The 13,714-nt window shown below is 33.9% G+C and overlaps 1 protein-coding gene and 1 pseudogene across 1 annotated transcript; one reads left to right on the plus strand and one right to left on the minus strand.

Moving 5' to 3' along the window:
* The first annotated feature begins 1,462 nt into the window (after positions 1-1,462).
* On the plus strand, positions 1,463-7,061 carry LOC120215017 (annotated as a pseudogene).
* A 242-nt stretch (positions 7,062-7,303) lies between these two features.
* Positions 7,304-9,777, minus strand: LOC120215018 (proline-rich receptor-like protein kinase PERK10). The gene is made up of 6 exons (XM_039212823.1): positions 9,481-9,777; positions 8,740-9,302; positions 8,493-8,656; positions 8,328-8,395; positions 8,067-8,202; positions 7,304-7,504 (listed from the first exon to the last, which is right to left on the minus strand). The coding sequence occupies exons 2-6, from the start codon at positions 9,281-9,283 to the stop codon at positions 7,304-7,306; spliced, it is 1,113 nt and encodes a 370-aa protein (XP_039068754.1). The 5' UTR covers positions 9,284-9,302; positions 9,481-9,777.
* Positions 9,778-13,714: the final 3,937 nt, after the last annotated feature.

Consider the following 13,714-nt stretch of genomic DNA (forward strand, 5'->3'; position numbering starts at 1 on the left):
AGACATGTTATAATTTATTTAAGTTTGATTCGATCAAAGTTTAATTAACACTCTTATTTTTTGGATTTTACTCAAGTCTAAACTCGATTCGAGTTATTAACGAATCGAAGGGAACTACTTGATACCATACTTGGAAAGCTTGTTATCAATTCAAAAAATACCATATTTTTAGACTAAATTATTTATAATATTAACGTTTATATGTTAATTTTTAAATGCAGTATAATTTTTTCATGTATTTAAAGTTTAGGTTCGAGTTTCAATCAAGTTAAGTGTTAATATTTCAACTTTAAGTTTTTTTTAACTCAAGTTAATCTTATTTTTTTTATTTTAATTTCGAGTCAAACTTATTAATTTTAAATACGTGAATTCTCAAAAAAGTAAAATTCAACTTTAAATCTTTTAAATTAAATAAAATTCAACAATATTCGAACTTAACCGAATTATTTACCGTCCAAGTCATAATACGAATGTTCTGTTCACAGTTTGAGATTGGCATGGAAAGTAACAACTACGTCACGCTACATGTGGTGCATCGTAACTCCAGCTACCGCATCTATGTAATTAAATCACGAGCTGAGTTGCTCGTGAAACCCATTCAAACTCGACCGACTATTAAAATTTGGCTCTAGAATTTCAAAAATCAGTAAAATTAAAAAACATGTGAAGACATGGCTATTTTTATTAGGAATGAGCGTTAAATTGAAACAAGTAAAAATTTAAATTATTTAAATTAATGAATTTTATTTTATTATTCTAATTTAATTTTTAAAAAGTATAATTAAATTGAATAAAATAAAATTTAGATAAAATCAAATTAATTTGTTCAAGTTAAACTTACAAAACAAATCAAATGAAAATCTGCGTAATAATATAATTCAAGGACGAAGATAAAAAAATTATTGGGGACGAATATCTTTAATTTTGTTGGAGGGTCAAAATACAATATTTTATTTAAAGTTTTATAATTTTTAAAAATATTAAATTCTGAATTAGCATATTTGTGGGTCAAAATACAATTTTAAGTTTATATTATTCTAAAATTTTTGAACATTTTCAAGAATTAAATAAGAATTTTCAATGTTAGGGCCCTACATGGCTCCTAGCATCGTATGTGATATGACCAAATTTGAAGTTAGGGCAAATAAATTCAGTGTCCTTTATATTTAAAAAAATCTTTTAAATAAAATCTTTTGATATATTAATTAACTTGATAATTTATTTATTTAATGGAATTTATTATAATTTTAGTTGAAAATGACCAATTGCATATTTTGAAATTAACATGGATTTAAGTGATATTTCATTGTAACAGTCATTTTCGTATGTGAAATCAACGTCTCGTTTTGCAGCAGTCATTTTCTCCGACAAAAACTAAAAAAAAAAAATCGTTGGATTGAAACAGAGAACACAAAAGAGAAGAATGACAAGCATAACGGTAATTTCATTGTAATCACAACGGATGCATCTAAAAACCGGACGCGAACAACATCTAAAAACTGGTGTCAGCGTTTTCGAAAAAGATGGGTTGGGGAGAATTGGGACCCGAGTCCCATGCGGTGTGCGGCAAAACAAGGAAAGATTTTGCAGCGATATGTTTGATGGGAACAGTGCCAATGCCCCACTCTTACCCACAACAACGTGGTTTGTTGAATGTTGAAGGTCTCATTTTTGGTTGGCCGTTTCCCCCTGTGGTCCACGTTTTTTGGTCGATGTTCTCCTGTGATTTATCCATTTGCTTGCGTTTTCAGGATGCTAAAATCATTACTCTTTGCCCCACCATCCTCACTTTCCCCATCGCCACTCTTTGGTTCATATATATCGTTTTTCTAATTCTATACTAATTTAAGACTATATGATGATATGATTGGATGATGTCATAGAGATCAACATCGAGAAAATTAACATCTCGGGTTTTAAATTGATCGATATTTGAGTTATTTTCTGCATCAACGTGTGCATTTTATGATAATTGAGGATCTTGGATAAGATTTTTCCGATGACTTCAGCTAGGGAGAGGGATTACTTTGTCGGTGTGATTGTTTTCGGTGATGTACTTGATCATTTGCGATTAAAATGCTATCGCTTCTTCTTCTTCGAAAGTCTTTCTGTCTGAACTCTCTCACAAGGAAATGATAATAAGTATTCTGCTCACTGTTTGTCAGTCATGCTAGAGAATGTTGATCATAGTTTTCAGTAACAAAGTAGGTCTCTGAATAAACTAGCTTCATGGATGCCTGTTAATTTGATGTTATAAATATTGAAGGAGAAGAAAATGAAATATTACTCTTTGGTGTTTCCTCCTGCCGTCAGTTTTTGTATTCATCCTTTTTTATGTACTCACAGGATGGTTTTCATGGACGAAAGTTCATCATTTGGAGGAGAGTGTGTTGCCTTTATTCTTTAACGGGAAATCCCCAATGCGTACCCCTGATGTGTACTTGGAGATACGTAATAGGATTATGAAGAATCCAAGTAGACAAATTGAGTTGAAAGATCTGTCAGATATTGAAGTTGGAATATTGGAGTTCCTGGACTACTGGGGTTTGATTAACTTCCATCCATTCCCTCCAGCTGATTCAGCTGTGGTCAATGACAGTGGTGATGGGACAGCCAAAAAGGATTCTATGCTTGAAAAGGTATTTCACTTTGAGGTGATTGAATCACGCCCACCGGTTGTTCCCAAACCTAATCTTTCAACTCCATCTGCATCATCTGGGTTTCCTCCAGAATATGGAGTTTTTGATGACTTGCTGAGACCCGAGGGACCATCTGTGGATTACCATTGCAACTCATGTTCAGCTGATTGCTCTCGGAAGCGTTACCATTGCCAGAAGCAGGTTAGTGAATAGTGATTAATGAGTTTTAACCTCAAAACATTTCTTGCATTATGCAAGAAAATAACTGCGCCAATAATGTCTGTCCAGTTCTCCCTTTGTTGTTATATATTTTTTTCACGGGACTTATATTTCTAACGGAGCAAGAAAGAATTCTACCACTAAAAGATTAGTTTTTATGACTTCTTTTTCTTAGGCCAAATGATAGCAAAAAGTCCACAAGCCTTTTTAGCTTTCGCTTCCCATCTAAGTGGTGTAGAAATAGGTTTGCATCATATAAGAAATCAACATGAATCTTTTGCACCATCTGCATGAAGCAAGTCTGTTTTATATTGTTTAATGTTTGGCACACTACTTAAACAATAGAGCATTGAGCGAAGCTTTGTATGAATTGAACGATGACGATGGAGAATATTAACTAATTTAGTAAATTGGCTTATTTTTAGTTATCGACTTATAGATACATTTCTTTATGGTGCTAACTATTTTTGTATTTGACACAGGCAGATTTTGACTTATGTACTGATTGCTTTAATAACCGGAAGTTTTGCTCTGGAATGTCTTCTTCTGATTTTATTCTCATGGAGCCTGCTGATGCACCTGGTCTTAGTGGTGGCAATTGGACAGATCACGAAACCCTTCTTCTTCTTGAGGCTCTTGAACTTTATAAAGAAAACTGGAATGAGATTGCAGAGCATGTTGCTACAAAAACCAAAGCTCAATGCATTCTGCACTTTGTTCAAATGCCAATTGAGGATGCATTCTATAATTGTGATGATAATGTAGACACCAATTCCAAAGAAATTGCTGGACTTGCTGCAATAAGTGATGGATCATCCGTCCCTAAAGATTCCCCTAGAACAAAAGAGAGTAACATGACTCCTTAAGAGGATCACACCCAGACTACTCTTGGAAACTTCTCCTCAAGAGGATCACACCCAGACTACACTTTTGGAAACTTCAAAACCTGCAGATGAGAAAGAAGTGAGGGTTAGTGAGGAAATGTCAAAACCTGAAACTGGAACTGACGTAAAAGGTGGTCCAGAAACATCGAAGCCAGAACAAACCAAAGAAGCAAAAGATGGACAAAAAACCAATGAAAATTGTGCAATTATGGCTCTAAGGGAGGCATTTGAAGCTGTTGGTTATGATTTAACATCTGAAAGGACACTCTCATTTGCTGATGTGGGAAATCCTGTCATGGCATTGGTATTTGAATGTGTGAGTTCATAATTTTGCGGTTCATCAATTGATATTTTGAAAGGAAAAGAAACTTCCTATAACTTTCTAAATTTATACACGGCTTCTGAAATGATGTTCTCATCTTAAAAAATAATTGGGAATGATTTATTTGTGTTTGAATAATTTAAATGGCTTTATCAGGTTTGAGTCTTATGAGAATACTTACTTGTTCATGGATTTAAGTCAAGGCGTGAAATAAGCTGATTGGAAAGGTTGATGACTGGACTTAATGTAGCTGTACTTTGTGCAGTTTAACCTGATTCTTAAGTTAATGAATCTGTGAAACTAACCTTACGATTCTATTTAGGTGATTGATTGTAATTATTGTTAATGAAATTGGCACCAAGCATCCTTGGATTTACATTCATATTTTGCCAACCTGCAACGTAAAAGTTACGGTGGCCTGCTTGGTCATCAAATGAATGAGAAAAATCCAAAATGCTGTTGCATTTTGCTCTTATTCTCAGTTGCAATAGCTTTTTCATGGTTTCTTTTTTGAATCTGCTTCTTTTTGAATGGTTGTTGTGCTATACAAGGTCCTTTATTTATTTCTTGCCCACATATGCTTAATTATGGATAATCTTCGTTGCTTCTGTATAAAACTTTTGCTTCAATTCGACTTTGCAGCTTCTCTTGAAATGTTTGTTCTTGATTTATTCCACTTTTTCATTATTTGCATCTGTCTAATCAGTGGTGATGTTACAACTTAATGGTACTTCCTTCGCAGGCTGGATTTTTAGCATGCCTGGTTGGGCACAAGATAGCTACTGCTTCGGCCCGGAGTTCTCTTAAAGCATTATCTGGTAGTTCTCCCAGCATTCAACTGGCTGCAAGGAACTGCTTTCTTTTGGAAGATCCACCAGATGTCAATAAGGAACCAACTGTTTCTGAGAGGTAAGTAAACCTTTTCAAGCTTTTATATTTCCTTGGCAATTTGTGGTTCTTATTTCTGATGTCAGTTAAGAGTTTGGCAGTGTTGTCAACGATGCCGGTAATCAGGATGCCCAGATTGTCGAAAACTCAGAAAACCAAAGCCTCAAGGAGGATCAGAAAAGTCTCAGCAACCATGCTGACCAAAATGCGGAAGCTTCTCTTCTAGAAGAAAAGGTGACATCAGCTTCATCCAATGGCCTATCCACAGATTAGAAAGAGCCAGACACTTCTGCAACTAATAAGGAAGTTAAAAAGGATCATGGACCAAGTCTAACAAGGGGATCGGATAACATGTCAACCGTTGTTCTGCCAAGTTCTGTGGAGGAGACTGGGGGGAAGGAAGCCTCATCAAAAAAGCCTTCTCAACAGACAGAGGTAGTAAAGGAAGTAGATATGCCTGATTCTGTTCCATTGGAAACGAATGAGCCTTCTGAGGCAGCTGCATCAAAGCCAGTGGCAGAGCTATCTGAGGCAGCAAAGACATTGAAAAATGTAGAGACAGTTTCCAGTTCTCCTTCCAGAGCGAAGAATGAGCAACAATCAGCTAAATCAAGTTCTGGTGGAGAGCCTGCTCAGCCTACAGATGCATCAAATGATGTTGAAATGGTGTCCGGTTCTCATCCGTCAGAAAGGAATGAGCCTCAGCAACCAGTCACATCTAATTCTACAAATGAAAATGGAGCAATCACAGGTTTCTTTCCTTTTTCCTGTGAATTTTTCGTTCACAAGCCAATTGCACTGAAAATTTTTATTAATATTTTGTGGGAGTATGTATAAACATTTTGTGCGTTAGGTTTAAAATATACATGGAGAGAGAGATGCAATACTCAGTCCTACAAGGTTATTCATAGTCCATCTTTCTTGATTTTATGTACAGTAGCTTGGAAATTCAACCTTGCGAATGTCTTTACGATGTAAAGTAAAACATAAACGGCAAGTATAAGAAGTACCTTTTTCATCTGTCTCATTTTTTATTATTATTCTGGGCAGATGCGACTAAAGAAGGTAAAAATGAGAGTCATGCCCCTACAGAGACAAAAGATGATAGTAGCATTGATAAACTAAAGTTTGCTGCAGTAACAGAACTCTCAGCGGCAGAAGTGAAAGCAAAACTTCTGGCAGACCAGGAAGAGGATCAAATCCGGCAACTTACGATATCATTGATAGAAAATCAGGTAATTTAGTTGCAAAAACAGTGCGGTCTCCTTTTTCTAGATTTGCAACTGGGACAAAATTGAAATTTTCAGAAGCTGGAATTCGATGCAGTTCCATAAGATGGAAGCCAAATTAGCTTTCTTTAACGAAATGGAGGGTGTCATGATGAGGGTAAAGGAGCAAATAGACAGGTCAAGGCAGAAGCTTTACCATGAGCGAACACAGATACAGCTTGATTGGGCTTGCCAGCTTCCTCCTCTAGAGCTATGCATCCAGCAAATACTGCAAATAGAATCGCAACAAACTTTGCAAATTCAGTCGCAAAGCCTCCTGAGAGGATGACTGCTGACAGGCCACCAATGTCAAGATCCACGGGGCCTATGGCTCCTACCTCTTCTAACACATGTATCTACAGCAGTTGCAGGAAGCTCATTCCGGCCGACTACCCAAGACAACCTATCTTCAGTCTGATCAAAGTAGTCTCTATTACCTGTGAATAGAATTTTTCATTCATTCTTATACGATCACCTATAATAAGGTTTACCAGGTGAGTACCTGTTTCCTTTTAGTGTTGCTCTTTGTCTCCAAGCAACCGAAAAAAGTACTGTACATTGGAATCTCAGCATCATCATGGAAGAAAGGAGCAGATGGTTACTCCTCACCCTTTGATCCTACTGGATTCGGAAACAGTTAGGTCTTACTAACCTGCAATTTTTGTGTGCCTAGAATTTTTTAAGGGATAGTTGGTAGTTCGGATACTGTTTTGATGAATTTAGTGCAAAAATTAAACATTCATAACCTTACGAAACTCTTTTTGAGTATCTTAAGGTGAAAGTATGGCAGATGTAACTGATGTATTCTATTTAATGAACGGGCAGTGATGTTTTAATCCCAGTTTTTCAAAAATACAAATACAAGTACAATCATCCGAGAATTACGAGTATACAAGTACGGATACAGAGTTTTAGAATTCGGGGCTTGATGATTGCCCCAGTTTGATCCCGATGTTCATATGCAAACAATTTGCAATTATAAAGTGCTGCTCTTTATTCCTTCAACAGTATTCTTTTTTACAGAGAGATCTCTTTTTCATTGTTCATGAGAGCAAACAATAATTTACAAGCTCTTGGAATGGTTCAAAATTGAAGTATTGCACGCTGATCACCTCGAACCACAGCTAAGACCTCGCTAATGGAAATACTGCGGCCTGAATCACTCTTCAAACAGAGCAATGCCGCCCGAGCCATACAATGAACGACCTTCAAATCATCATCTTTATCAGACAATCTTGGATCCATCAGGTGAGTGACTGAATCGCTTTCAAGCAGTGGCAGCGCCTGCATTAAAAATTCACAGTAGAAGAGTGTCATCAATGGATCATAATACTTCACAATACATCTATATTCTCTGTCACTGAACTTTTTATGCATCCGATACATTGACAAAACTTAAAAAATCGAATATACCCCTATTAGACACATGTATTCGACATTTACCCAAATCCGGTAATATAATTTATAGTCTGTTCAGGAATGCTAGATGCCTACAAACTTCCTAGAATCAGCCTCTGCGTATGTATAACATGATAATGCATGAACACTTTCATGGCAAAACTCCTTAAAACAGTTGAAAATGTTTCTTTTGATGGGTTCCGACTCTTTTGGAAGAAGTCTTGTCCACAAATAGTCGATCGTAGACCTCTCAACAGGTCCGGTATTTGATCTGTATGAGGTTTTAACCCCAGGATTTATCTCTCGTACTGCACATGGGAGCACCTCTTACACCCTACACCCCAAGTGCGGTACGAAAGACAAAATCCGAGGATCAAAACCACAACTAAACACCTTTCCGAAAGGAAAGCCGCCTTAGCATAGGAAACAAGTTGATCAAACATCTTACCCAGTCCTTTAAGGTCTGACCCTCATTTTCATGTGGAAAGCAACCTGCAACTTTTCCAGAAATAAGCTCCACAAGGAACAATCCATAGTCATGTACATCCACATAAACCCTTTTGTCTTCCTCTAGGTTTGGACATCTTCAAACACCAAAGTGAGAAATTATATCAAATATTTTGACATAGCAGATGTGTTAAAGTTCCAATATATAAAGAAAATTGCATTATATTCAAGCTCGAGCATCATATAAGAAAAGTTCTCTTACTTGCCAGTTGAATTCCCATTACATTGAACCTCACCCTTGTGCCACTTAGATGTTATAAAATTACTTAGCTTCAATATGGTAAAATAAAACCATATGAATCAGTCAGTAATTTGCATGCAAATTCTGATAAAATTGAGATAAACATATAGTTTTGTATATACTTACCATAGGTGAGTAACCATGGGAATAAACGATATTAGATGAACAGACCGATTGGTGAACAATCGGTCCATCGGGACATTCTTCGTGAAGATAGCGCAAGCTGCCACCTATTTCAATGGCGGTATACCACCTTGCTCTCCAAGTCAGGTTAATTGCAGAAATATCACCTGCACAATGTTAAGAATGTTTTGCTCTCAGGCTGTGGAATCCAAACTGATAAAAGAACGCCAATAAGTTGAAGGTATCATACATTGCAATTTCATTGCAAAATTATACAAACACGGATAGTCGGATATGAGTAATCCGTTTGTACCACTGAGGCAATATCCAACGATGTTCATGATGTTGCGATGGCGTACACGGAAGAGGATCGTAAGCATCGACCAAAACCGTTCATCGTCTTGAATAGATTTGACTATAACAGGGGTATTCTCCAATACACCTTCATAGATTTTAAGATTCCCCTCTTCACAAATGATATCAGAGAAGCCATTTGTAATCTCTTCGATTTCGTCCAACGAAAATTCTTTAGGGAAACCGGCTCTATATTGCAACGGATACCAAGAGGGACCCCGTGGAGTTTGTAGTATAGGTGATTCCCCTTCCTCGACTGCTTTCTGATTCACATTTTCTGGATCATTCAGGGGTTGATCGTCGGGCCAAGTCTCGGCATCCGCTCTTTCGCTACTTACCGGCGAGTGTTTGGGCTTGGGAGCTCTCGATGGCATTAAAGTGGCAACATCTTTTCCTTTCATTACTGCAACATTGCATTCAACATTCCAGTATATACACATTTTGTACTTCTTCAAATGGCTGTCAAGAATCAAGAACATCACAACAATCATCAATATTCAATCCCCTTTTCCGTTCAAGAATATATATACATTAGAATTGTTGGAGCATCGAAGTTATCGTCTTCATGTTATTGGCACGACACTCTTAACAAAAGTGCAAAATAGAAGCAACGAAAGTGTATTGTTGCCATGAATACCTATCAAGAACTATCCATCGTGTGTTGGAATTTTGAGCTTCTTGAGTGTTATTTCTATGGGACAAATCCCTGCTGCAAGTTTGACCTCCAACTTCACCTGATCAACCCAAAGTTTCAGATGAGATGCTGGTAAAAACCCATCTTTTGTTGGAAAAAATGAGATTTGGGTTACCTCATTTCTTTTACATTTTCGAGTGAATGGTTGAAGGATAGCTTGGTATTGTTCCCTTTTTCTCTCGAGTTCTTCTCCAAGATCTCTGGGTTTCAGTTCTGTATGTCCTGATGAAAACTCCAACTTCTCCACTGCAATTTAAAGTACGTACCTGTTTAGCATGCCTATTATGGGCACACATGATGGAATATTCAACCCATAATTGCCTTTAAAAATTAATTTGGTTTTTTAAATTTTTTAATGTTTTTAATTAAACCCTCTCCCAAAACTTTTTAAAGTTCTCGTTAAGTTCTCTAAACTTTTAAAAATTTAATTAGATCCCTAAATTTTTTTAAACAATTGATTCCCTTCAAAATCATAAAAGAAAAAAAAACTAATTTAATCCTTTAATTTAAAAAAAATCATTAATTTTTAAATATTTTTAATCAAGTCTCTCCCAAAACTTTTAAAAGTTCTCCTTAAATCTCTTAATTTAAAATTTTTTAGTTTAGTCCCTCAAAATTTTAAAAATTTTCATTTTTAATATTTAAAGTAAACCCTGTCCCGTAACTTTTAAAATTTCTTGTTAAATCTCTCAAAAATTTTAGAAATTTTAATTACATCCCTTAATTTTTTGACAATTTAAATTAAACTCTTAAATATCTTTAAAATGTTCAATTTTTTTTAATATTTTTAAGTAAACATTCTCCTAAAACTTTTAAAACTTCTCATTAAGTCTCTGAACAATTCAAAAAAAAAAAAAGTCATATCCTCAATTTTTTAAACAATTTAAATTAAACCCTTTAAAATCTTTAAAATAAATTATTTAGTTCACTAAATTTTCAGATAGACCCCACATACTCTTTTGCCGATATCCGCCAGGGTCCCAACCCCACAATTCAACAGCGAAGAGACATAAACAAGGTGAAGCATTTCAACAAACATGTGGAGTTGTAAATAAAAAGACTCACATATTCCAGAGATGTTAATCCCCATATTCAACGGAAAGCAATGAGCAGCGTTCTTCTTCCCATCTCACCCAAAACTCCGATCACAATCACGGTGTCTTTCCGGCGAACACAGTGTTTAAGTGCCCAGTCAAGCGCATCCACCATCCCTTTGTTTCTCTTAGCATCCATCACGACGATCACACTCTCTCGCGCGTTCGAATCCGTTTGAGACACCATTTTTTGCTTATTCTCTATTGCTTTGTTATTAGCTTTGGGATTGTCGATACGAAAGCAATGAACGAGATGCTCCGGCCTGGAAGTGAGTATTTATAGAAGAAGGTTTGAAAATGTCCATTAATGGCGACTCGGACGAGATTGGAGTTTAGGTTGAATCGCCTGCTAACAATGTTTTGGCTCAATGGCGTGTTCCTTGTCGATTTATCAAATGATCCAAGAAAGGGTTTTGTTTATGTGATCATGAGGGCCGGCTCTGGGCAGGCCAAGGGCCTATAATTTTGATTTATATTAATTTATTATATTTTAATAAATTAAATTAAAAGCATGACTCATATATATTAATATATTATTTTTTATATTAATGCAAAGGCCCATAAATATTAATGTTCAATTTTAAATGATTTCTCATCATGATCACGAGGGCCCGGTTACCATAAATATTAATATATTATTTCTAATGCAAGATGACTCGTAAATATTAATATAAATTAATGCAAGTTGAATTTAAAATTTGTGGATGTTCTCATCTTATAAACGTTAATGCAAGAGTCAAGGGCCCATAACAAATATTAATATATTATTTCTACATTAATGCCAAATGACTCATAAATATTAGTGTAAATTAATGCAAGTTGTTGGATGTTCAACGTTAATGCAAGAGGCCAAGAGCCAAGAGGGCTAACGATTACTTTTTTTTATTTCCTATAAATGATAGGAGAACATTGAAGTAAAATCAATTTATTTCTTATTGTTCTCAATTTTCAATTTCTCATATTTTTCACAATTCACAATTCACATACACAATTACTTATCATCAATTGTGGTCATTGAAGATATTTTTAAAATCCTAAGTAAGTTTGTGTTTTCAAATTCTTTTATTTTATTTTTATATTTCTAAATTATAGATAAACTTATTCTCTTTTTTTTGTTTCATAAATTTTGGATATGAAATGTCAAACGTGGATATGCATATACTTCATCTTCCTTTTAAGTTTAATCATTACGGTGTTGCGAATTTGGCGTATAAATACTTCGATCGAGGATCTTCCCATTTACAGATGTTATTGTTCTTTTCTACATTAGTTGCATTGTTATATAATGTTTCCTAAAAAACATTTGTCTGGTAGTGAAAAAAGAAAAAAAAAACAAATAGATGATTTAATAGAATCACAAAAGGGAACTCTTGATAAATTCTTTAAAAATAGAGTAGGAGAGTCTTCTAATGAAAATTTAAATGATATTACTGAGAATTTAAATAATCTTGATAGTTCTTCAAATGAGTCTAATTTAAATGTCCATAATCATGCACAAAATGAGTCTAATGTTGAAGATGTTGGGATTGATCAACACTTAGGTGGTGTTTGTTTTTACTGTGTAAGGTCTGCAAAGCTCTTATGTCTGCGTCGCGCAGACCACGCGCAGACATTGAGCTTCGCAGACCCTTTGTTTTTTAGAAGACAGAAGCCCTTCTAACGTCTGCGCGTGGTCTGCGCGGCGCAGACGTGGTCTTATGTCTTCAGACGTCTTCTAACCTCTTCAAAGAGGTTTTATTTAATTTATATATATTTTATTTTAATTTTAATATTAATTTTTAAATAAATTAAATATTAATATTTTAATATTATATTATAGATATTAATTTTAATATTAATTTTTAAATAAATTAAATATTAATTTTTTAATATTATATTATAGATATTTAATTTTATATCATATAAATTATTTTATATATTATTAAAATTTTATATTTATTTTAATTATTTTGATTTAAGTTTAAATATATTTTTTAGATTTGTTATTTTTAAATTATATTTAAACTTTTTATACAAAGTGTAAGTATTTAAACCACATTGCTTAATAAAAAATAATTTCATTGTTTGATAATTAAGATTTTAAAATATAAAAAATTATAAATTATGTTTTTAAAATTTTAAAATATAATCACAATTAAAAAAATTATTATTGTAAAATAATTTGATAAATTAAAAAATATTTTCTAAAAATATCATATAATTATAAAAAAAATTATGAATATATATTTAAAAAAATTAAAAGTATTACAAAATTACATATTTAAAAAAATCATATAATTTAATGATCATTTATAAATTTTATTCTATAAAACTTATAAAACTAATAATACATGTGATTATGTGCGACGTATAATAGAATTAATAAGGTAGTGTTTGTTTTTTAAAAAAATTATATTGTAGTTGTATAATTATTTAAATTTTAGTATTGTAAAACTAAAATTATTTAAATATCAGTATTACAAAACTCTTTTAAGTTTAAAAAATCAGTTTATTTATATTTCAGTTTATTTTAGCAGTTTGCAGACGTTAAAAAACAAACAGTCTTTTTCTTGCAGACTGCAGACTTTTGGTCCACCTCTTCTGCTGCAGATGCCTGCAGATGTGGTCCGCAGACTGCAGACATTTTACCTCTTCAAAAACAAACACCACCTTAGTCCCTTTTGTAGACATTTATGATCCTAGAAATTGGGGTAATCTTGATAACAAATCTAGAGATATTTTAGTTGAAAAGGGGCATATAAGAGAATTGAATTTGAAATTTCCCTTAGCCAATAATTCTAGGCCTTTTTCATATGCTTATTTTTCTAAAAAGTTGAGTAATGGAGAGATTAGCGATAGAAAATGGTTGGTCTATTCTAAACATGTGGACAAAGTTTATTGTTTTTGTTGTAAATTGTTTACAAACAAAACAATAAGAGTTATTTAGCAAATGATGGATTAAATGATTGGAAGCATCTTAGTGAGAGACTCGAACAACATGAAAATAGTATTGAACATATGACTACCATGAATATTTGGAGTGAATTAAGAGTGAGATTAAAAACTAATCAAACACTTGATAAAGATTTACAACAAGGAATTTC

The sequence above is a fragment of the Hibiscus syriacus genome, unplaced genomic scaffold (assembly GCF_006381635.1).
Source record: "Hibiscus syriacus cultivar Baekdansim isolate YM2019G1 unplaced genomic scaffold, ASM638163v2 tig00110109_pilon, whole genome shotgun sequence".
Classification (NCBI taxonomy): Eukaryota; Viridiplantae; Streptophyta; class Magnoliopsida; order Malvales; family Malvaceae; genus Hibiscus; species Hibiscus syriacus.

Coding starts and splice junctions, on each gene's coding strand:
- LOC120215018 (XM_039212823.1), bottom strand. CDS start 9,283: ATGTGTATATACTGGAATGTTGAATGCAATGTTGCAGTAATGAAAGGA. Junction 8,203..8,327: donor AATGGGAATTCAACTGGCAA/GTAAGAGAACTT, acceptor TGGTGTTTGAAG/ATGTCCAAACCTAGAGGAAG. Junction 7,505..8,066: donor GTCAGACCTTAAAGGACTGG/GTAAGATGTTTG, acceptor TTTTTAATGCAG/GCGCTGCCACTGCTTGAAAG.